General features: G+C 40.1%; 1 protein-coding gene across 2 annotated transcripts in view; it reads right to left on the bottom strand.

Annotated features, from left to right (window-relative positions):
• Positions 1–13,047, bottom strand: part of LOC117814406 (guanine nucleotide-binding protein G(o) subunit alpha) — a 122,395-nt gene that overhangs the window by 26,650 nt on the left and 82,698 nt on the right. For both annotated transcript variants that reach the window (XM_034685718.1, XM_034685719.1), the window contains exon 4: positions 9,643–9,803. In XM_034685718.1, the coding sequence (XP_034541609.1) occupies positions 9,643–9,803 (161 nt within the window). The remainder of the gene's footprint in view (positions 1–9,642; positions 9,804–13,047) is intronic.

The raw sequence follows: 13,047 nt of genomic DNA, 5'->3' as shown, positions 1-13,047 counted from the left end.
TCAGAGCAGCCTCTGAGTCAGGAGAGACTAAACCATGGAATTTCCAGATCTGTAGCCAGAAAAGCACTTTAAAAAAGTGAATCTTCTGACATCTTTACATGTGTTCTCAACAATAAGCATCCATAAAACACCAAATTGAAGTGAAGAATTTCCTAATAAAGGTGACTTTTGACCTCCTTTTCTATATTTGTGAACAAGCTGTTTATTTCCCTTTTACAGCATTCAGTCACTTTTGGATCAGCACCTTCCTTCCTGGGTTTGGATACATGTCCAAACTCCTTTTTTGGATATCCTTTGCACACTTCTGATAATAAAAACAACTTTACTTCTGATTCAAGAGCAGTCTAAGGCCCGAGCATTACAAAGTATTTTTCAAAATAACCATTCAGATGTTGTTGGCATCCAAAGCAAACAGACACGGGCTGACAGACAGTCAGAGCGACAGTGGGAGCTGGAAATAAACCCACATCATGCATTCATTTGGTGAAATGGTTTCAAGTTTTTTCAGGATTTGTTGGAGTGTTACTCTCAGGGCTTTCAAATAGATGCAGCGTTAACTTTCAAGAGAAGCTGAGAGAAAGATAATAGCTAGAGAAGTCTGGGGCTGATGGTAATAATTTGTGGTTGGCACACACATACACACAAACACAGATGGAGTGCACACTCACACAGCTTCAGTGATAAGAACTATTGATTACACAGAAAGAGATATGGGGTAGAGCTTAAGGTTTGGAGAGGAAGCAGATAGGGAGAGCTGAAAGAGGGGAGACAAAGAGACTCTGATGGGAGGAAGGTTTAGTCCTGAGGTACAATAAGACATAATAAGCTGGCTGAACTCCAGCTTTGGAAATGATTACTGTATTATTGGAAAATACAGTAAGTTGATGTTCCAGTTTTGGAAATTAAAGCCTCTGATAAGTTGAGGAGAGCTGACTAAAACACCAGAAAACAAGAAAATAGAACAAATGTCACACAATAATTTTGTACACTTCTAAAACATACAATCAGCTGCTCAGTTCAGCGTATTCTAACAACAGTCATGCAAATTTTACCTTTGTGAACCTCACAAAGGTTGATAATGTCTTACTGTGTGTAGAAGCCTCACAGAAAGAGGGTCATTATTGCATTTTCCAGTCCCATTGTTTCCAGCATTGCCAGTTGTTCAAGCATTGTGTGTAAATGTTATGTTTGAACAGTATGTGAATGAAACAAAATTACACAAAGAACTGTTGTATGTGTTATGAAAAATCTATGTTGCTTTATAAACACTGAACTGAAATTAAGGCTCACCCCTCCTATAGTGCTTCCACCCTCCTACATCATTATCTGAAGTTATGAAACAAAATTGTATCTTTGGATGAAAAACACAGGAGAGTAATGAAAAAAACTAACTTTCTTAGTTGTTACTTTCCAGCACAGCTAAAAAAAAACCTCACCAGAAACCACCAACTTTAGCAGGATTACATGTCCCTTTAAGATGCATGTCTAATTTACTTTTATCACAGGTTTAAACAACATTATGGGACATGTCTGTACAAGACAGAATCTGAGATGATCAATGTGAGTATAAGAGCACATTGGCAGGAGTCAGCGGAGTCTGTCACACGTGTAGCATGTGATGAAATGTGTTAATGATGAAACAGTCAGGTGATGAGTCAGTGAGAGAAACAAAACATGTATTCAAAAGACATTCATTTTGAAATTAGATGAAGCATTTAATGAGTTCTTTTAAAGCAAAAACAGCTGAAATCACACAATATTCACTTTGTTCCATTCAAAGAGGGAAATCATGGGGCGCTGGTGGCCTAGTGGTCGAAGCGCCCCACATACAGAGGCTACAGTCCTCGTCGCAGGGGTCGCCAGTTCGATTCCCGGCCGGTCAGCCATTTCCTGCATGTCTTCCCCCGCTCTCTACTCCCCACATTTCCTGTCTATCTTCAGCTATCCTATCAAATAAAGGCCAAAGGCCAAAAAAAAACTTAAAAAAAAAAGAGGCCTATCAGGCTCATTTTCAAGCTTTATATCGTCCCTCTGATACATCTGTAGCTCAAATGATGACAAAAATTAATGATATAAAGAATTGAAAAGATGAGCAGAATCGATGGCATTGGTATCAATACAATCTTATTAATTCCCATCCCTTATTATAAACACATCTTGCTGGGCTCTGGTGAATTTAATGTGATAACCTTCTCCTCTTTGTGATATTTAATGTCATAACTTGACAATAATAAGCCTTCAATGATTCCAGTCTCTACTTGAGGCCTCAGCCTTATAAAACACATTCACTATTGTCTGTTCCCTCTGCTTTTCTTTTACCCTGTCTGCACAGCTGTAAAGAAATACTAAAGCCCTGAAAAGAGATCTCATAGGTTTCACTTACATATCACACTTTTGAGTAAAAGGTCAGTCAGAGCTGCCATAATTGTTTGGGTCCACAGATGTGACTTGGATGCCCTTAAACACCACAGGAGGTTGACCCCTCTCTGAATAGTGCCTGTCTACTCTTCTGTGCGATGCTCTCACCCTGAGGTCACTTTTCAGAAAAATATATTTAACATGAACCTACACTGGCATAAATGCAATGTGCATCATGTATACAATGGGCTTCCCCTCAGGGTTGAACACATGCATTCTTGTAAATGACAATAAATAATGCCTAGGTAGGCTCATGGCCCTTCATTTTACATGATGTACAGTATTTTCTAACACCAGTGCATTCGTCCTTCTCCCCCTTATGTTGCTTATTATAACACGCTAAGTCGATTAACACCAGACCCCAGTTTAAGCTTCTGTCATTTCCCTTGTGATGAACAGTATTATAGATTACCACAGAGGCACAAAGAAAGACAAGCAGACAGAGTGTTGTCTGTGACCTGATAATGACAAGGATGAGTGTGTTTGTGTGTGTGTATCCAGCATGGAAAACTACAGAGTTGTCCTAGCAAGCTGTGATATTCAGCAGCACTCCACCATCCCTCTGCCACATGCTCTTCGGTTTTTACCAGCCTGCAGTATTGTTACATGTAAGGTGCTAAAACAGCCTCTGGACTGACCAGTAATTAGCATCAGCACTCTTTTTGATACAACAGTGGCTGGCTAAAGGGGATAGTAATCTTAATGGATGTTTTACAAGAACATGAAACCAAAGCGAGACAGGGACATCAAAAGGCAGATGGAGTGAGAGAGATGCAGAGAAGAGGGGAAGTGTGCAGGCGAGAAGCTGCCAAGTTACAGCACCATCAAATCGATCCCTAGCTCTATTAAATTAAGTCCAATGAGCCAACATCAGCCATTATACCAACATTTGGTCCACTACTGCAATGAAACCTATCAAACAAACACCAACTATGATGTGGTAGGTTTCCAAGTACGTTGTAAAGTTCATTTGAATGATCCTTTAGAATAGAAGGAGCTGTTTAACACATAATGCACAAATACAGTATCTGCATAATAGTCAATATAAACCAATCAAACTAATGCATTCCAAGGCAAGATTGTCCATCCATGCATCCATGCATCCATCCATCCATGCATCCATGTATCCATCCATCCATCCATCCATCCATCCATCCATCCATCCATCCATGCATCCATGTATGTATCCATCCATCCATCCATCCATGTTCTACCACTTGTCAAGAGACAGTAGGCTAAAGAAGTAACCTTTCAGAAGAAACTTTTTTTCTGGTTTGGCAGCTTGTCTCTGCGATCTCAATCTTTTGGTCACTACCCAAAACTCATGGCCATGGATGGGGATTGGAAAGTAGATCACCTGGTACATCTAAAGCTTCGTCTTCAAGCTCACCTCCATCATCATCACAGTGGTCTGGTACGTCACCTGCATTACTGCTGATACTGCACCATCATGTCAGTCAACCTTACAATTCCTTTTACTCTTGATCAAGACCATGACTTATTCAAACTCCTTCACTTGGGGCAAAGACTCGCTCCCCAGCTGGAGGAAGCACTGCACCATTTCCCGGCAGAGAACCATTGCCTCAGGCTTAGAGGTGCTCACTCTCATCCCAAACACTTCACACTTGGCTGCAAACCGATTTGATGCCTGCAGGAGATCCCTGCCAGATTATTCTTTGGAATAATCCTTGAAGAGTGTCTAATAAACAAAATCAGTTAAAGAACGTAACGCAAATCCTGCAAGTGGCAATTTCTTTGGAATATCTTGTGCACAAAACATAATAACATACAAACAATACATACTGCATTTTTTTGTTCAATACAGTATTATTTCAAATGGGGGGCAGCTCTCTCTGTCCTGTCAGCAGCACACCTTGCAACACCTTGATGCAACAGAAATACATTTCTCACCAAAAAAGTACACACATCTGAGATCACCATTGACCTAACATCTATTTTCAGCCCTTCTTGGAGAAAACAATGCTGACCTGCAAACATAAGGTTACAAAATAAGGCCAACCTTATGGCCAATTAAAATGTTCAAAACAGGGCTATAGTAATAAATTATTTAGTTATCAAGTATTCTTTTGATAATTCCGGCGATTAATCAAGCAACCCAATACAAAATGTTACATGCTCAGCTCAATTTTTTTTCGTAAATGTGTCTTTGACCTTGACTGCTGTGACAAAGCACATTTCCCTGTAATAATAAAGGATAAACGCATACTTTAAGTTCATTAGACTGGCTAATGTGCATGTATTTACTATGTTAAAGGGATGCCCTACACAAAAAGATAGTCCTATCATAAACCAACATTTCTAACCATATTGTTTTGAATATAAGCTCTTTTCCCCCCTTGATATACTGTACATGTGAAAAGAGGGATCTTCTTGTTTTTGAGCCTGATTTTTTTTAGTTTCGCCGATAGGCCACACTTTACATTTTGCCAAAAGGTGGACTAAGCGGCACAGAAAACAGTAGGACCTGACCTAATTTTTAATGAATGAGTGGAAACATAGCAGAACTTTGATTCCTGTCCCAGAAAAAGGTGACACACCTACTGTGAACGAATGCATGCACAACACAAAAGCATGGCACTGATCTGCATTAGTTTCCTACAAAGTGATCAGGATGAAGTCTGCAGAAATTCTCACACTGAGTTACAAGAGGGATAACTCTGCTGCTTGTGCTGGCTTTTTTGATTGAAATGAACATTTAAAGAACAAGAAAAACAAACAACCTTTCTCCGTCATTTGAAGGATAGCCGATTAGAAGGTATAACATATGCATTATAACAAAAAAAGACAGAGTGGAATGTTTAGACAGCCCCAGAACCTTACGTGCCTGGATACACGGATAAATGATTATATTAACAGGAGTATCTCTCTCTCTTCCCCTTCTAATTGTGGCAGGTTGGTGTTGATATGCTGTCTCAAAGTGTATGATCAAATGAATAATTACATGAATACATTTTAAAACATTGAATAGATTTATAGTGTTTTTTTGTGTGCAAAACACGGTGCGCTTCATAGTTCATAGTTATTTGAAGGATCATTGCAGCCCTTGTTTGAAATAACTTTTAATGATCTAATGCAATGCAAGATTCAGAATCAATCTGAGTGAATGTTCAATTTTCCTGGCCTTTGACTTCTCTTCTTGTTCACAAGTATGCTCAAACGTCCTGCTATTAGAGGCCATATGAACTATTCTATATAACACTGCAGCCTCTCAGTTTACATCAGATCAGCAAAGCTATGCACTGCTCCAGAGACCATTCAACTACATTATGTCATACGGATGTCACTGCATGTGTGTGTAGTGTACATAGGTGATGTGAGTGTGTTATTCCATGGAAGCCTAGTGGGTGCATGCACAACACTGTGCCATAAAGGCAGGGGATGTAAATCACATACAGAGTGTATGTGTACTGTTATAAATAGGTCAGTACATGCAGGGCTTTGCACGGAGATGGAGAGAGAAAGAGAGGGAGACAGAGGGAGGTGGCTTCAGGCAGTGCTTGCTTTTCACAGAAAGAAGCTTTCTGCTTTCTATGTAATACAAACACACATTACATGCATGCGTGATCACACACACACACACACACACCCTCACTATTCATGAGAGAAGCTCCTCGTTTGTTACACTTGACAACTGGGCGCTCCATTCAAAGAGAGAACTGACAAAATGTCATCATCTGGAGGAATATCATCTACTTCTTCTGGTTTTAGATTGTCAAGAAGGGAGTATGTACGCTCATGAGCACCCACACCACTTACAAACACACACATACAAACACACACATACTCCAACTGAGTGTGGTCTGATCACATGATATCTGTCCTATCACTTCATAGGCTGCCTGGTCTGTTCTGCTCCACAGGCCACAATATAATAGGAAGTGTGCATCAATCTTTAATGTGACATTTAACCCCCCCAACACACACACACACACACACGTACACACACCCACACGTACACACAGAGAGGATGTTGTTTGAGTTAATTGACCACATGTAAATGTTTAGAGGAAAATCTTTGTCCTTTAAGATGGCTGCCTGTACGCAACTCTCTCCTTTCATCTTCTCTTGTTTCTTCATCACTTTTTAACTAAACTGAATCTCCATTTAGCTTTTATTGAAGTTTTGGTTCTTTTGTCTTGATGTTCATATCAGTCTATCATTTTAATGTGTCTTTTTGGTCCAAGCCATTATTTGAATTCTCCACCTTCAACTTTACTTTACTCTTGACATTAAGAAATGTTCCGCTCTTTTCTCTTTCTGTCTCTCCGTGTCTTTAGTTCTCGCTTCACCCTTTCCTACTGTCGGATCTCTATTCTGTTTGATGTTGGTGTCTGCATTAGCTTTGCTTCAGGACACTTTCATCAGCAGATAGCTTCATTCAAATTAGGCATATTATCTCTAGATGTGGTTTCAGCTCATTTAAGACAGGTGGAATGTTAGGGATTTACTGATTACTGATCACTTAGTCCTAACCTGAGGTAAATGTGCAGGATGGAGGAAAAACTGATCTCTGCAAGGTCATTTGTAGAAATCAGGACATCTTTCAGTATTTCATGATACTTACAAAATTAACTTGTCAAACATAAAAGAGCGAGTTTTAAATCTCAATGTACTGTTACGTGCCGTAGTTTTGTGATGTTTCTTTTTCTCTCTGTGCTCCCAACAGGTGCTCCCAGCCTCACTGCAGCGGCTGGTGATTGGGCACACCTGTACCTGATTCCCAATCAGTGGAAGGGTACTTTAAGCAGGAGAGAGGAAGTAGTCGGGCAGTAGGCCTTCAGCTGTGTGTGTGCGCGTGGACGTCTTCCTGAGCCTTGTGACAACAACTTCAGTGGATGGAGTGTTTTCTTGAGGCCTCTGACTTTGTGTTACTTCTTGTTGTGGTTCATGTCATTTGAGTTGATAGTGTTAGTTTCTATTTAGTTGTTGTTTAAAAAAGAACTTCCTTTAAGTTTTTCTTTTAATCTATTTTTGTTATCAAACCCCTTTCAATTTGCTTACACTTCGTTCCTCTCCTCTTTTCCCCGGCTTTAATTTATTTGTTACTCCCCTTCATCCCCGGGCCACCTTTGGGGTCATAACAGTACTAACTTTACAAAAACAAGTGTAGCCAGTCAAGTTATGTTGGCTGTTGTTGCATCAGATATCACGCAACAAGAAGGACAGGAGGAGGTCCTGTCCACCCAATTGGGAAACTAAAGGGGCTTTTCTACAACTAGGGCCCTTTGAGTACTTCTATGAGTTTCAACAGCAGGAACCAGGGTCTCAATTTAGTTCCAGGGTAGCTGCTTTACCCCTTAAGAAGTCTCTGCTCAGAGGTAACTTTTAGGGGGCCTGCAATGCAGCTGAAGCTTTCTGATTGGTACAGTACCAACATTGTTTTAATTTCACCTGCCATCCAGAGTAACATTACATTCACTTGATTTAATAATCCTTAACAATCGTCTTCTTTGAGCCTGATAGAGTGAGTACGTCTTGGTCAGCTCCCAATGTTACAGTTTGAGTGAAAGCGTCCCCAGTTTACAGTGACCCTGTAAACTGGTGACTTTCAGCTCAACTTCAGTAGTTTTGTTTTTACAATGTGAAAATACAATCATCAGATAAGTATTTAATGACAATCTAAAGCCATTTGTGAGGGATGCGCCAGGCTGAAAGTCTCCACTTAACAGGGTTGCTCTTTAAACCTTTGTCTGTTTATTTGTTATATTTAAAATTAAAGTGGACATTTTCACTGATGGCCTAGTTAGACCAGGTCACCAGAAAAGATAAGGACAGACTTTTGAACATTGTTGCTAACATCTCTACCCCACCTAGTTTACGTTAAGCTGAGTCAGCAAAAATAATACCCAACATGTTATGCCTTTTCCTTTTAAAATAAAGATCTTCTGTTTTCAAATGGGTGTATTATTTTACCCAAAAAAGGTGTCAGATATAATAGATAGACTTTCTTATATGATACAATTTTAAGTAATTCCATCGACACAGACAGTATTTAAAAATGCTCAGACTTGTCAATATTGTAAATCTGTTCAGACAGCAAAAAAGCTGGTTGTGATAGTTTGAGAAAAGAAGCTGTTAATGTCTGAAAACATTATCCTTTCTCCTAATTAGAATTTATGCTTGATAAGTTATCTCAGAAACTAAGGAAAATTGCAATGTATTGCCTTGCTTAGTATTACGATATATTGAGTCATATTTGTTATTTATAAAAACACTGTTCTTCCCACAGCCTTAGCAGCTAAATAATGATGTTTAATATAAGTCCATTCAATGAGATTATAAATCACATCACTTCATCTATGTTAGGAGCCAGTAAGTGAGTCCCTGCATAGTGTATGAGCTGCACACATGCATGACTCCATCTGTCATGAACTTCAATCTTTCTTTCTCTCACTGTGTGATTTCATGGGATGTATGGAGCACAGTTACACTCATCCTGCACACACAAACATAACACTTGAGGGAAATGACTACCCCTCTCTCCCCCACCTCTCTCTCTCCACCCACACACAGGCACTCAGCATAAATCAGGCTAGTACTTGTGCTGGTGATTGACTGCATGTCGTAATAGCTGGTGTATGATCGCATTTAGAAGATTATAAATAAAAAGCGACATGCATGTGTGTGTTTGTGTGTGTGTGTGTGTGTGTGTGTGTGTGTGTGTGTTTGTGTGTGTGTGTGTGCGTGCGTTTGTGTGTGTGTGTGTGTGTGTGTGTGTGTGTGTGTGTGTGTGTGTGTGTGTGTGTGTGTTTGTGAGCATGTTTTTTATGGTTGAGGAATAAAGGGAGGGCTAATGAGTAATGGATTGATCCAGACTGAGAAACGCTGCTCAGCAGATGGAAAACGTATACAAATACTTCATTCTGTGCTGAGTCAATGATATGGTACTTCTGGGAGAGCTGCCCCAAAACACCCTTGTTTAGCTCTAGTGTTCACTATAAACACACACCTACACATGCCAGAAAATGTAATGGTAAATGTGCAAAAATTATATTTACTCACTTCTGAGCTGAAAGTGACAATTAATTGTAAATCATATGAGAACCTCAGCAGGCCGACGTCAGTCAAAATATTTTTTATTGTCAAAGCAAACCAACAATTTGTGTAATTTCTGAGTTATTTATATCTTACTTTTTTACCAGAAGTAGGGGGCAGCCTTACAAACAACACACACAAACAGAATATAACAAATACTGTACGTACTACTGCGCTGAGTCGTTGAGCTGGTATTCTCGGGCGCGGCTGAAACACTCCTGGATGCCAGAATCGGACCACAGACGCATCATGGCGGAGAGCAGCTCAGCGGAGTAAGGCTCTGTGTCCTCCATACGACTGACCACGTCACACACCATCTTAGCATCCGCCTGGTGGAAACACAAGAGAGGAGAAGAAGGGAGTTAGCATTATGAGAGGCCGGTGTTGTTACCAAATCACCAGAAGAGCTAGAGATAAATGACCTATCTGACCCCCTGGTCCAGCTAGTCTACAGATCAAAAGCTAACACATATTTTTTTTTCACTGTAATATCAGAAGAAGCAACACAACAGAAGGCTGCTGCAGGTTATGCAGAGGCCCGAGTTCAAAAAGGAAAGTTGGCAAACCCTCAAATGGAGGCTGTAAAAATGATGCCAGCTGGACTTTTGATGCACCTAAATGCTTTCCTCGTTCTTTCTTTGTGAGCTGCAGAAGTCTGTAGCGGCGGTGCAGAGGTTGGTGTCATGCGGCAGATATCTGGCTCTGTTCTCTTCAGAAGCAGAAAATGTTGGTCTGCACTGACAAAGACATGTTGCCCCCTGGTAACTGTCAGATCTTGAGAGGGGGTTTAAACTACAAGGCTGTCGGAAAGGACACATCAATAAGGTGGGAGAGCTGACCAAAGCTGCCAAAGCTGCCAGCTCTAGCTTGGATCATACCAACCCTTTGTGTGTGTTAGGATACAAGGAGGATACAACTTTTTAAGATGATGTGTATGGAAGTGTTCCTCTTCTCTTCAAGGTAAAACTAATCATGTAATGTAAAGCACCCACAAGTGTAATTAAGTGATTTCTGTAACATTCTTCTTCTTCTTTATATTTGTTTCTGGAAAAACTTTGCTATGAACCAGTTGCAGAGACCTGATGTAGATTCTGCTGCTACCAGCATCTTATCTGGATCCAGCTGTAGATCCTCATCCCCTTTTCTCTTTGTGGCTTTGTGCTGTTATTGATTTTTTATCTCATCACTTATCTCCTACATGGTCATTCTTGTTGAACAGTAATAATACCTGAACACTGAGGCTGTGGCCTTTGACCTCCTAATGTCTGGTGGCTTCAAATGCAGATACGCTCCTCATTAAAGAGCACTACATTATACATGCTGACAGAGTTCAGCAGCTAGATACACACCTCTGCTCTGGGAGCCCCCTGCACTTCCACTTGCCTACGGGGAATGCCAAAGCCTAAGGAAGGGAGAGCACACCTACGCTCTCTTTCATGCACATACATGAAAAGCCAAGTCAAGCAGAGCATCAGCAAAGACTCCCAGGGTACAAAGCAGAGCAGGTATTAGTGGCAATAAATATGACACAGCATAAAGGAGAAGCTGGGGTTGAGGTGAGGTGCAAAGCAGTTTGCAGGGGAAGCAGCAAGAGAAGGCAGACTGAATCAGTTTAAATGGCACGCCCATTTTGCTATTTTCCAATTGGATACGTAGCTGTAATCAGCTGAGCTGTCAGCTGATAGGGGCTGGTCTTAAGAGCGAGCTTGACTTCATGGCCTGCCTGAACTCTACTTCTTTTTCGGCTAAGGGTTTGTTTCAGGTGTGAAAAATGTGTTCTTGCTGGTGACAATTTCTACTTTTGGAGTTGTGGTTGATATTCCAAATGTTGTTTAAGGGAAGACTATTTCAAAGTTATAGAGGTATATGGCATCCCATAGGGGTGAAGAAGAGCTGACCTCAGTAACAGAAATGCCTGTAGATTGTAAGTTACATCAGCCTCCAAGTGGTTTCATAACACATTAGTCAGAGCAAACATAAACAATGGACTAGCACCTATACAACAGTATACTATTTCAACCTGAAGCTGTATACCTTTACAGATGTCTCACAAATCTCTGAGTCAGCAGATAAAATACAGAGCAGTGTACTCAGTTTAGAGTCAAGTGTATAAAACTGAAATCACAACATCTATATCAACAGCAAACCTGGGTAATTCCATCTTTGGAACAAAAATTTTCATCTGTCTTAAAGGATGAAGAGTTTACTTTATTGAGGAAACAGTGTACTGAACAGATCTATGAATGTTTTTTATTCTCTTACTCTTCTGCTCATTCAATAATCCACACATTATTATTAGATTGCTGCTCGTGAAGCTACAAGCATGACATGTTTAAATTGCCTATTTCCCCTGCATGATTTAATCTGCTCATGGAAAGTAAAAGAAAGAGAGGTAGTTGTTAAGATATTTCACGAAGAAGCAAAAAGGTAGTATGAAGCAGCAAAACCTCAACGATTAATCATCTGGTAACAAAAGTGCAAGTACAGATCTTTTTTAAGCACTCTATAGTGGTTATAACTTGGTGACATATTTTACTTTGTATTAGAAAACATTGACCTGGTTGTGGTGCTACAGGAAGTCTGCAGATTGTTGAAGTAATTGCAGACATTCCTCTAGGGGCCTTAATGTTCAATTCAAATTCAATTACACTCTAAATAACACTTTCATGACTTTTTGAGAAACTTTACTGTGTGCAACAAATGTCAAACTCAAGGTGATCTTTGAATTTTAATACAGGGGAACACAGAGTCACTTTTGTTTCTGGGAATCTTGAATATCTGGACTTTATTGGGCACTGTTGTTTCTGGAGCCACTGTGTTTTCCTGAGTAAAGATTAAGTGAAATGTAGTACACACATAGTTATTTAGCATGCGTGTTGTAGCAGCTTCAGGTGAATGAATCAATATCAAAGAAGGTGAGCCCTGATGAGAGCGACAGATTACAACGTGTTGCCCTGGTTTCACAGACACTGAGCGAGGTATTGACATGGATTTGAAAGTATTAAATCAAATTAAATCCTGTGCAAGATAGAACTAATCACATTCCGCAACAGTGTTTTCTCTATTTGTGCTGTTTGTTCTTCTTTTTTCTGCGCTTCACGCCACTTCCTGCCTTTGGTGAATAAGTTGGTCCACTTTGATTTCAAACCTCAAACAAACCGCACTTACTTTGAAATGAGAAAAAAAAAAACTGTCTATGTGCAAAAAAGTGAATGAAACTTTTGTCTTTTCTTCAAAGCATGTAACCAACTTGTTCGAACACGTGAAAAAAACACCACAGAGTGTCGTATGATGAGTGTATGACAGCCTAGAGGAATAAAGTTGCTTTTTCTCAGCTACATAGCGCAATAACCTATTCACCCAGCTCCCTGAGATAATAAAATCATGGTCACAATTCATTTGGCCAGAGATCCTATGTGTGCTACAAACACGTTGGACAATAGATAGCCACTCTTATGTAGCGTTAACTAGGCTGTATGCAATATGTGGAGGAGAAGTGGAGAAGGAGTCACAGGTGTTACGCCTCTGCCTTTATGACTAGCCAAGTCGAACAATGAAGCCGTATTTGAACAT

This window comes from Notolabrus celidotus, chromosome 6, assembly GCF_009762535.1.
Source record: "Notolabrus celidotus isolate fNotCel1 chromosome 6, fNotCel1.pri, whole genome shotgun sequence".
In the NCBI taxonomy this organism is placed as follows: Eukaryota; Metazoa; Chordata; class Actinopteri; order Labriformes; family Labridae; genus Notolabrus; species Notolabrus celidotus.
Note: the sequence above shows the minus strand (reverse complement) of the source record. Positions and strands in the feature narration are given on the sequence as shown.